At 48.7% G+C, this 12,423-nt stretch overlaps 1 protein-coding gene across 2 annotated transcripts in view; it reads left to right on the forward strand.

Annotated features, from left to right (window-relative positions):
* Window positions 1-352: 352 nt before the first annotated feature.
* Window positions 353-12,423, forward strand: part of Smoc2 (SPARC related modular calcium binding 2) — a 128,479-nt gene continuing 116,408 nt past the window's right edge. The window contains exon 1 of one of the 2 annotated variants that reach the window (XM_021221046.1): window positions 353-654. In XM_021221046.1, coding sequence (XP_021076705.1) covers window positions 571-654 — 84 coding nt within the window. In that variant the 5' untranslated portion in view covers window positions 353-570. The remainder of the gene's footprint in view (window positions 655-12,423) is intronic. The other variant, XM_029533163.1, reaches the window with a different exon arrangement.

Here is a 12,423-nt window from a genome sequence, read left to right on the forward strand (position 1 = left end):
AGTATCTCAGAATGCTACCTTCTGGTGAATGTAAAGCCACAGGCGAGTCAAGGCGCAGTGGGGACCCTCCAAGGCGAAGACAGAAGGCGCCCTAGGGCAGGAGGGTGGGGCTCAGTGCATCTCGTGGAGCCTGTGTGAGTGTGCATGCCTGTAAGGTGTGCCCTTGCATGTGCTTGAAGGAGGCGTGCAAACAGCACCAAACACAAGCTTGCCTAGTCCTGGTAGCCTTCGTTGTCTCCTTCACAGCCCTGCGCGCCGGGCGGCCCCTGCGCGGGCGCGGTGGCTGAGGGAGGTGGGGCAGAGGGAGGAGATCTGCGGGCGGGAGGGCGAAGAGGGCGGGACAGGAGGATCCGGGGAAACTAGGGCTATTTGACAGCAGCAGGGGCAGCCGAAGAGTTCGAGGAGCGCCGGCCAGAGCGCACGGAGGGGCCGTGCGGTCTCCACCAGCGGCCATAGGACCGCGGAGCAGTTCTAGCCCGCTCACCCGCACATTCGCACACCGGATCTTCGCCGAGTGCCAGGGCGCAGCGTGTGGGGCGTCTGCCTCGCTTGGTCCCCTCCAGCGTCACCATGCTGCCGCCACAGTTGTGCTGGCTGCCGCTGCTCGCTGCGTTGCTGCCGCCGGTGCCCGCGCAGAAGTTCTCGGCGCTCACGGTAAGTCCCGGGACGCGCCCCCGCCTTTCTCTGTTGTCTCTCACTGAGAACCCACTTTCCCCTCTGGGACAAGGCTCCGGGAGCAGGTGGCCCGGCAGTCTCCAACAGGTGGGTCCGGAAGAGTCCCACGGCGTGCGTGTCCAGGGTCGATAGGTACTCTGTATGTGAAGGGCTGCTGGTCCTACTAATCCAGAATAGAAGGGAGTTGACATGCGGGAGTGCCTGGAGTCCCCCACGTTGGGTTGGGTTGGATGGGATGGCACAGGAACAAGGATCTGGGCTACCTTATGCACCTCAGCTCTTTCAGGGCGAACTCACCGGGACTGGGTGCCCACCTTGCCGACGCCACCGACGGGCTATCTTCGTCTCCAGCGCCATGAGGACCCCTTGTCCTCCCAATCCCCTTGTGGGAGAAAAAGGGGCCGCAGCCCATGTGTTCCACTTGTGGCGGAGCATCTCAGAGAACCCTTTATTGAGAGGAAGAAGCAGATATAACATTGAATTAAAAGAGCGCGTTTCTTTAAAAAAAAACAAACAAAACAAAAACAAAACAAACAAACAAAAAAACAACTCACAGAGGAGGGTCAATCTGGAGCACAGGAGGCATAGAGGAGCGCCCCATGTCTCCTGGGTCCTTTCTTCAGGGGCAGGATGCTGTGCGCGCCAGGGCGCGCTCCCGAGCGCGCGTGGCACTGTGGTTGACCGCTCTAAGTTTGTCTCTCTTAGTTGCAGTACTAGCTTCGCCAAGGCGCGAGGTGAGGTGCCAAAAGCCGCGCTGTGGATGGGGGCTGAGCGCGTCTACCTCGGGCCAACACAACCGCGGCCACTCCTGCAGGCTGGTGTCTGCAGAGCCCCGGCGGGCAGCCCTTCTGCGGCCCGCGCGCTAGGGAGCCCATAATTAATGCAATCTGCAGAAACGAAAGCGTTCCACTTAAACGTGTTTTTGAACAAGTGCTTAAGAAAACACCAAGGTGGTGAGCAGGCTCCTGTGGAGAGGGGTATTGGAGTGGTAGGTGCCCTGGGGAGGGTGCTTAGCCTATGGAAAACCAGGGCTAGCCCAGGAGTCGAAGTTCTTTGAAAAAGTGAAGCAAGCTGGCCAGCCTGTTGCTTTTTCTTCCCCTCTCCCTGTTTCTTAGCAGCTTGAAGGGGGGAAGATTGAGTGAGTTCATTGTTCATACCTAAAATTCTTCTGGGGGCAGTCTTAGGGCCCTGCCTTGTGTCTCATGAGTGACTGATAGATTAGAACCATAGCTGGAAACTGGAGGGAGTTTTCGCTCCCTCAGTCTTGCCCTACCCCAAAGAGCCTGAAGGGATGACATGCATGCATTCATATATGAATGTGTGCACAGATGCTCATGTATGTACAGAGCTCGTGCACACATGCCGAGTACATTTTAAAAGTCCCCTGGGAAACTGGCCAGTTCTCAAAGGGCCTTAGCACCATGAATCTGAGCTCCAAGCAGCAGACTTCTGTAATCACTATACATTTTCTAAAAGTATCAAGTACACATGTCTCAACCCCTGCGCTCATTCATTCTCTCTCTCTCTCTCTCTCTCTCTCTCTCTCTCTCTCTCTCTCTTTCTGTCTCTCTCCCTCTCCCCTTCCCTCCCTCCCTCCCTCTCTCTTTTTCTTTCTCCCTCTCTCTCTCTCTCTCTGTGTGTGTGTGTGTGTGTGTGTGTGTGTGTGCAAGATTGGTGAACAGGACAGATTTTCTTTGCTTGTCCTAACCCTTCTGGAAACTTCTTGCTTTCTTGCTTTCCCCCCTTGATCTCTTTACACGGTTGCAAGGGTTTCCTGGGCTCCGTGGGTGCCAGATGCTTGTGGGGTCCCTTTACGGGAGCTGGGAGTTGGTCTTACACCATACAGGAAGTGCCCCATTTACCGCACTCCCCAAGAACACTTTGTCTTAAAATCACATTAACACATAAAATGCTGCTTCTTTTGCATCCCGGAGAAATATTTAAAGCTATAAACTATTTGTCAGGATTCTTCTCTCCTCCCTGCCACCCCATCTAGGAAACGAAGACCGTGGTTGCAATGGAAAGTACTTCAGATAATCATCGAAGTTTGAGTGATCAGTCACTGGGAAATGTTAGATGTTCTGAAGTTTTCTAATGTGGTTGCTAATCTCCTTTCGAGTTACCTTCTGTCCATTAGAGACGCCTTTGGGTTCCTGAAGGCTAACCTAGAGAACGGGCTCCTATGTACAAGGTTTCTATTTTGCCTCTAGTAAATGACTGAAGTGTTAGTTTGCAGAAGTGCATGGGACTCAGTTCTTAAGGGTGTGTGGAATTCAATTCATAGAAACAAATGGGCCTCTCAGTTACAAGAGGATGTGGGACTCGCAGTCCGTGGGGATGTGTGGGGGCCAGGTTTTTTCTTCTGGATGGGTGTCTGATCTTACGCAAGTGACTGAACCTCTTTGGTCTTACTTATAGAATGAAGACTACCCAGCATGCCCTAAGTGTTAAAGGTAACGTTTGATGCGCTCAGGCTGCAGTCACTCTCCAATCCAGGTTACGGTCTGGAAGGGAGTTTAGAAGCCATAGCTGCCAGCTCTTACACTGTTGTGTCATTAAGGGGTATTTGGATATTAGAGCAGATTCCTTGCCTGGCTTAGATGAGAGAAATCATGTGGGCTGTCCAGTACGTTCTCTGCTTCCCTTTGTCCTGCCCATTTGTTCTGGAAATGAATAAACTGATTCACCTCTTGGGGAGGAAGTGTGCACGGACAGAGCCAGCCTGTGGATTTTTCCACCCTTCTCGTGGCCTGGTTGTGCACAGATGTTAGCGTTCTTTCCAGTGAGTGGAGTGAGGTGAGGAGATGCGGGCATTCTGCTGTGTGCTTTGTCATTTTCAGCTTGGGTCTTTGAAGGGAAGGAGGGTGATGGGAAGACAGCAGTTTGGACGTGTGGATGCAGAAGAACATCACTGATGATCATCAGTCCATGACAGGATGTGCTGTCGATGATCATGTTTCCTCCTGCACTTGAGTCATGGTACAATGGAGTGTATGGACCATGATGCTGTGACACCATAGCCCTCAGTCTGAAGAATCAACAGTGATCACATTTTCCTTCCTCTTCTGGCAACACTGTGTCCGAGGCTCTGTGAAGAAGGTCTCCGAAACTGGGGGAAGGAGGAGGGAACTAAAAACAAGGTTTCCTACTAGGAACTCATTTACACAATCTCTAAACCTTTAGTTCTGATTTGAAATGAAGATTGCGAATAGCTTCAAGCCTGACTAAGGCAACCTGGATACCTGTGGGTTACAATAACTCAGGGGTTTAAGGGATCTTGTATCCCGGTGCATCTTTGGCTCACCCAGGATGATTGGATGTGGAGGCCATAAAGACTGGCTGTGGTTTATGAGGCTGGAGGTGAAAGGGAATGTGTACAGGTTAAAAATTTTATTAAAAGACACATGATTTCATATATAGAAGCACAAGCTTACAGTGAGAACATTCCATTTGTGCTTTGAAGCTAAAGAAAATTGAAAGGAGAATTTCTCTTTGTGAATGAGTTCATTTACAGGGGAAGAAACGTCCCACCTCTGTGTGGGGAGCAAGGGCCTGTCACTAATTGTGTGTCTTCAGACTTTAAATATCCATACATATATGAAATATTAGGCTATAGCCCACATGAGGAAAAGGCTCAGAATATGAGTTATCATTGTATTGAATTCTAATTTCACATGGATTGAGACCAAATTACTCCAAGTGAGGACCATGGACACAGTCTGCCATGATTTCACAGCTCCCGGCTGAAAATCAAAAGGCAAAGGCTCTTTGGAATTGTATGTAATTCAGTTCAAATAAAGAGCATGGCATAAAGATGTCAACTCACATTTGTATTTTAGATTTAAAAAGGAATTTCAGTGGGAATGTTATATTATAAAGTCTGGCCAAATTAATTAGATTTTCAACATCAGGAAGGTCACAGGATAACTTCACTTTGATGATGAAAGACAAGAACATTCATATACTTATTGTGCTGAACCCAGTGTGGCTTACTGTAAAACTGTTGTAGGGTATGTGCAATGCATTATCTATCCATCCATCCATCCATCCATCCATCCATCCATCCATGTCTCCTTCACCCTCTGATAACATCATTACTTTCTTCTTGCTCTCGGTCTTACTTTCTCCCCCATCCACAGTTACTCAATAGGGCCCTTTGCTTCTCTTCTCATGATCCTGTAGTACTTCTCTTACCTTTCCCTCCGGGCCCTCATGGAAGGGAGTTCCCAGTCTCTGTCCTTCACAGTCTTACCCCTGTGTCCCTGGACTGGTGTCTGTAGTACTGGGAGCTTCTCAGCAGGATGGGACCCTAAGCTCTTCTCATCCCCAGATCCTGGCACTGACAGGAAAGATTCTCCTTCTCGTTGTTAGAAATGACCTCTAAGCCAGGGAGGACTCTGAGGTCCCGTGGAGGTGGAGGACAGTCTAGTGAGTGCTTTTCCCCAAGGGTCATCCTGTGCCTGTCCTGGAGTTAGGGACTGTAGTCGCTGCTTAGGGAACAGATCCCTAAGTTTGTTGGCAACGACCAAAAATACAATCGGCATGTAAAAGGTTGCTCCTGCGGATTTGGGTGTTTTGTCTTTTAGATCCAGTAACCAAGTCAATAGGAGCAAGGAATCCACTTTGAGCTCCAGCTGGGTGCACAGCGCAGCGCTTGAGCTTGAGCTTCCTTTTGAGTTGAAGACAGTTGTCAGGTACTCCAGGACATGGCTTCTTCTGGTCAGTTCACATACTGTCACAAAGGACCAGGAAAGCAGGCAGGTGTCTCCAGGCTGAGACCCCAGTGTTGGTGCCAAAGAACCAGTGATCAGTTCATGATCATGAGGGCTGGGTTCTGAAGGAGCAATGCACTTGTCCACAAGCTCCAGGGCGGTCTCTCTCTCTCTCTCTCTCTCTCTCTCTCTCTCTCTCTCTCTCTCTCTCTCTCTGAGTGGGACTAAGAAGCCCTTCTGTGAGCTCCAGGAGGACTATGCTGGCCACGCCCCTTTGGTCCCACAGGTGTGTGCACACCTGCTAGCTTTTCATGCCTTCATGAGGAGCTCGAAAAACTAGCAGATGTGTTGGCAGCACTTGGGGCAACAATGGGAGTGTGTGTTGCTGGACTAGTGGATAATAGGTGGTCCTCACTCCTAGCTTCAGGGTACCAGGGCCGTGGATGTGAGGTAAGAGGGGTGTCTCTGTGTTTAGTAGACAGATCTTTCGGAGTCTTTTTCCAACTTCATTACTTTATTGTGCTCCGGTTTTACATGTTGTTATAGGTATACTACATGACTAAACCTCTAGTCCCAATGTTCACGGTTCCTCACCCAATCCTTCTTCCGTTCTCTTTGGCCACACCCATCATGGGCTTGCTTTTGCCTTATGGACTCTTGCGTCTGTCTTGGTCTCTGAGGGTCCCACAGACTCCTTCCCCTTCCTGTGGCTTCCATCTCCTTACAGGCACCAGATGGTGCTTACAACATTAAGAACATTGTGCCAATCTTAACTAGGGAGAGCCCTCAGCACAGACATGTCTCGCCTTTATGCACCTGGGAGAGATCAAGTAAAAGTAAAAAAAGTTTCATAGGATAATAGTTATCTCTTCTGATAACCATTTTGATATGAAATATGGATTTCACCATCCAGGTGGTGATGGCACACACCTTTAATCCCAGTACTCGGGAGGCAGAGGCAGGGAGACCTCTTAGTTGAAGACCATCATGGTCTACATCGTGGTCTACAGAGCAAGTTTTAGGACAGCCAGGGCTAGCCAGAGAAACCCTGTCTCTAAACAACCAACTAACTAACCAAATAAACCAATAAATAAGCAAATAAATAGAGATTTTTTAATAATGAAGAGAATTCTATCTATTGCCTATAATTCAGAAAATAATTCTAGATGAAATTAACTAAAAATGTTCAAGTGTGCAGCTTAGTTTTGATTATCGATTAGTTCCTTTGACGGAGGGTGTGGAACTGTTTAAGTTTTCTCCTAAGCACAATTAAACATTTTAAAATTTGGCTTTTAAGGGCTGAGGGGGTGGCTCATTTGGTAAAGTGTCTGCCTTGTAAGTGTGGGAACCTGGGTTGGATTCTAAGAACTCGTGTTTTTAAAAATCTGAGTGTGTCAGCAGGCACTTGGCATCTCTGTAAGGGAGAGACAGAGGCAGGCTGATCCCTGGCACTTGTTAGCCTATTAGCCTTGCTTACTTGGCGAGCTCCAGCCCAATGTGAGACCAGTTTCAGACGTACAAAGATGAATAGAGCCTGAAGAACAACATTTAAGGTTGTCCTTTGACCTCTCTCTGTGCATGAAAATATGTGTACTCACCTACCCCTGCACATGTGCACCTGCACACACAAACACGTACACATGTATGTGTACCTGTGTGTGCATGCACACACACACACACACACACACACACACACACACACACACACACACACAAAACACAAGTTAGCTTTGGGGAATAGACCTTAGTGTTCTACTTTCCAGTGGTGGCATGATGGGGGAGGGGAAAGAGGAGGAATATTTTTGAGTTTCTCATCTGTTTATGGTTTGGGGTTCCAGGCAGTGACACTTCCTATGTGTGGAAGCTGCCCCCTGAAGCTATCTGTGTGGTTTCCCCAGCTTTCTGAGAGTATGAAATGCGTGTTGGACTATTCCATCATAATTCTGTGTCAAAGAAGAGTCCGCCCAAGCATGGCAGTACGTCTGCTTCCAGGCAGACGCTACATCCTCGAGGGGGAAGTGACCAGGCAGAGGGTTCTCCTGTTGTCTGGCTGGAACAGTGGCTCTGCCCTGTTTGTTTCGCCTCTGAAATGACAATGCATGCCAGGGCACACACTTCACTTTCTGCTAGAGGAGTTTATTTCTTAAAAGGGGGGAGAGAGGGGAGAGAGGGGGTAGAGAGAGAGGGGAGAGAGAGAGAGAAACAGAGAGAGAGAGAGAAACAGAGAAACAGAGAAACAGAAACAGAAGGCAGAGAGGGAGAGAGAGGCAGGGGAAGAGAGGGAGAGAGGGGAAGAGGGAGAGAGAGAGAGACAAGGGAGAAGAGAAGAGAGGGAGCGAGGAAGAGGAGGGGAGAGAGGGAGAGAGGTTAGAGATAGAGAGAGAGAAGGGTGGAGAAGGGGGAGGGAGTTGGAGAGGGAGACAAGGAGATGTAGCGGGAGAGGAAGAGAAGAGTGGGGAGAGAGGGCGAGTAGGGTAAGAAAGGAGGAAGGTACTATTGAAGGAGACCAGATACCAGATACATGGATCACAGGCCTCTCCAGGACGGTGCTGGCCAGACCTGCTGCCCCAGACATTTCACACATGGAAACAGGGTGATACCGTGAACCCTGCCCCCTTTCTCTTTCTCACATCATGGGTTAAATGCATGGCAAGGTGCCCTCCCTGGGCACATGTCATTTCTGGAGCTCCCTGCAGGAGCGGTACAGGGACTCTGATTCCAGTACAGGTTCAGAATCTGTCAAGTCAAGACTTTGCCTGCTTGTCACTCAGTAAGAACTATCACCATTTCTTCTTCTTTGAGGACTGCTTGTCCATTCCAGGGTTGAAAGGAGATGGTAGGACTCTACAGGACCTTGTCCCTGGCCCCGTCTCTTTAGACCTAGTTTCTGTTGTCAGGGCTTAGATGGGTTTGTGTGTGTTACACAAGGAGCTGACACTGTGGTTCTCATGCTTGTGTGGGACAGTGACCCTTACTATTTCCCCCCACTAACCCCCCACAGAAGGGTTACTGGCCATCGAAAGCATGTGACTGTCCATACCAGACAAGTATGCCAAAATTCACTGACATAAACACAATCTTGAACTATGATGTATGCTGGCGGCTGCCTACTACTCCTAATGACTTTCTGAGACTAACCAGTTGCCCTTAGCTGTGTTTTTGTTTGTAAACCTTTCTGTCACTGGGGTACGTTATCATTGCCGATCACTGGCATTTGTACCTGGGTGCCCTATGTCGGGTTGGAAATTCCCTTTGGGTGGTGCCCATGCGGGTGCTCCTGGATCTTCATGCAGAGGGCCTTCCTTACCTCCTGGGTTGTGCTTGTCCAAGGCTCCTTCCACCAGGTGAGGCTCATCTGGTTTTCATTGGCTGTTTAACTCAGTGTCCCTGGATAATGCCTCAGGAGACTTGGAAAATCACAGCCTCCAGCCTTCCCATGATTTAACTATGGTCATTTATAAAATGCTAAATCGGATCCCCGAGTCGCACCAGGCCATTAGGTACGGGGGGTGGGGGTGGGGTGGGGGNGGGGGAGGGCTCACACTGGAGTAGTTGAGGCTGTGTGGTCAGCTCAGGCTGTTTCCGGGTGTGAATTGTGATTCCAGCCCTCATCACATGATCCCCGACCCCTTCTGAGGGACAGCACGTGCGTGGCCTTTTGTACATGGAGTCGAGACGCCTGCAGTAATATAATAACCAAACTGTCTTTGCTCTCTCTACGGTTCCTTTAGCTTTTCTGAGCTCCTCCAGATGCTATCTCACTTGCCCTCACCCTCTCCTTACCAGATGACTATAAATATATGTCCTGGCTGTGTGCAGCTTGGAGTTTGGAAAGCCCCTGAGGGTAAGGAAAGTGAGCAATAGCTGTGACCTGAACGCACACGCTCAAGTTCTTTCTTGAGCGGATACACAGATAGGTGCCGTGCCAATCCGTGTCTCACTCTTAAAAGGTTTATCTTTTGGGTAGAGCTGCCAAAGACAGATCTTTCTATTCATAGACACAATCCAGGTGGAGCTGTGAGTTCCCTTTCTGTACTCTTGAATCCTCTCCCACCTTTCTACCCTCCCAGAGAGACACATCCAGGTGCAATCTCTGGGCAGTACCCACCTACCCCTCCACCCTTTGGAAGGTGCTTCTAATGTTTCCCGAGTCTGCCACAGGAGGGAGCCCAAGGGCATGGGCTTTCAGACACCACAGCCCGGTCGCAGCTTCCATCTGCAAGAGGTAGCTGCTCTGCTCTTACTTGAGTTCAGTCTTTCCAGTCTCAGACATTTGACTCAAGGCACAAAGTCCCAAGGACTAAAAAGTGGGGACACTGTATTCGATATTTCTAATAGCTTTATTTAGAAGTCTGGGACATTTGTGTCAAACTCAGTGTTACACCCAAATATCAGATAGGGGTAGAAATTTGTCTTAAAAACAAGCCAAGCTGGGGGAAGGAACAGGAGGCTGGCATATTCTGGGGGTTCCTGTTTTGTTTCTGTTGCAAACTTTATTACCCCATTAACTTTAAAGCAATGACTAGAGTTATTTTGTTTGCTAATATTGCATCTGTTCTCTTCACAATAGAGCTCTAAAATGTGACATTTTAAAAATGATTTTTAACCTATACTAAAAGAGAACTAGCTACAGCAAATCACTATTCTGTGCCCAGCACTGAAACAAAGGTTTATTCCCTTTTTAGTTCAGCAAGTGTTCAAATGCGCTTTATGGAAGGTGAACTACTGGCTTTATTTCATTTGAGACACACACTTATTAGAGATATACTTACAGAGAGGGAGGGGGAGGGGGAAGGGGAGGAGAAGGAGGGAGAGGGGGAGGGGAGAGGCAGGAGGCATGGGGCAGGGGGCAGGGGGCAGGGGGCAGGGGGCAGAGGTGCCTGTATGGCCAGAGTTACAATCAGTTGTGAGCTGGCTGATGTGGGTGCTGAAGTGCTGGAGTGGTCCTCTGGGAGAGCAGAGCTTTCTCTTAGCCTGAACCATCTCTCCAGTTCCTTGAATGCATTGCATTCTCTTTGGTTATCTTTTTTGTCAAATACTTCCTTATAGATATTCTTACTAGATACTTTCTTCCATTTATTTATTTATTTATTCATTCATTACCATAGGGTCACTGAGCCGCGCACTCAGCTCTGCTCTGTGTATTCTTAGCAACGTGCTTATTGGGACCATTGTTCTTGTAAGATACATTCTAAACAGATGCCCTGATGAGATGCACTCTTGTCTATAGTCTTACTGATGGTTCAGTTGGCATCTGGCTCAAAAATCCATTTACATTTCTTTTATCCAAAAACCGCAAGAAAATAAATAAATTAATTAATAAAAAAACACTAGTGCCCCCACTCAAATTTATGTCACCATTTCCATTGGTCCCTGCCCCCTTTTCTTTCTGTTTCCTTTGAAATGTGCCAGACATATCTCTCTATGCTGCCTAGCTGATTTGATTCTAGAAGCACCCCTCCTCAATGGATTCTTTCCCTCTTTTATTTTCTCTTCTCCTTCTTCCCACCCTTCCAGGTTTCCATCCGTCCCAGTCTCTGTCTCTTTATCTCCAGGCCTTTCCCAGTATGCACTTCTTTGTTCCTGTCTGACCCGTCACCACCCCACCCTGTGAGCAGATCTCTTGCTGTCTTATAGCTGGGCTCTGCCCGGCTCCACCTGCTGTTGAGTCTAGTAAGTACCAGTGAGGTTATCATAAGCTCCCAGGGAAGGATGGAGAGGCAGAGGCCGCAAGCCAACGGAAGCAGAGAATATAAGACAGGTGAGTGAACTAGCCCGGAGCCAGATTGTTCTGCTTTGAATCTGAAAAGGTCCCGAAGGCTCAAAGTTAAGGTCACAGCTGAGGGGATTCTGAGTGGGTCTCATCCTGAGGGCACAGACCTGGTGATGGGGTTAGTTCACCTGAGTGGGCTGTGAGGAGACAGTCAGGGCTGGCTGGAGAAACGAGGCTGCTTGGAACATGTCTGTCAAGAGCACATCCTGGTCTTGGATCCTTTTATCTCTTTCTTTGCTTCTTGGTTGCTGTGTTCTTTCTGCCTTACCACCACCACCAAGGGACCAGAGAGGCACCTCTGAAACTAGGAGCGGAAAATCCCCTTTCCTTTGAAAAGTTAATTTCTCAGGTCACAGGGACAAAACATCTGACTAACACAGGGACTCGGAGCCAAAACATAGCTAGCCTTCTATTTTTATTTTTATGTTTTAGTCACTTAAAATAACAGCCTTTCCCTCTAAATGATTTTTTTTTTCTGGCTTTCCACTTAATACAGAACCCCAAATAGTAACTTTTAAACTTAAACAACAACAGCAACAAAATCGCTCCAACTTTTTTTCTTTTAGCTGAGAGGTCTAGAGCTCTCAGGACTCAGTGCTGAACAACCGCTGATTTGAACCATGGGAGTAGGCAGAGCTCAGCTCTATGTCACAAGTGGGTTGTTCCCTGTGAGAATGACATGTGGCTTGGACTTGCTTGTCATACACACCAGGGGGCTTCAGGGGCTTGCTCACCCCCACAACCTACAAAGGACACTTCTGGGTGGCTCACTCTGTGAGCTCACCCTTTGTGGTCCCTATAGAACAGCGCTGTGATTATAAAGTTCCCTGGAGCTGTCATTTGTAAATACACAGGGTAGTGTGTTCTGATTATATGTGGGAGACAACCAACAGCACGAGGTCTGCAAGTGAGTTGGTGACAGATACCAGGGACTGCCACAGGGCTTTACACTCAGTGTACCAGGACTGCTTACCTTTGCTCTGGGGACAGGGTGGCCTCTGGACAGAAACTCAACAGGTGCTGCTCACGGGAACCTTGGGAATATCATCTAACATCTGGACATACCATCTAACACCTGGACATACCATCTAACACCTGGACATACCACCTAACACCTGGACATACTACCTAACACCTGGACATACCATCTAACATCTGGACATACCATCTAATGCCTGGACATACCACCTAACACCTGGACATACCACCTAACATCTGGACATACTACCTAATGCCTGGACATACCACCTAACACCTGGACAT

This window comes from Mus pahari, chromosome 21 (assembly GCF_900095145.1).
Source record: "Mus pahari chromosome 21, PAHARI_EIJ_v1.1, whole genome shotgun sequence".
Lineage (NCBI taxonomy): Eukaryota > Metazoa > Chordata > Mammalia > Rodentia > Muridae > Mus > Mus pahari.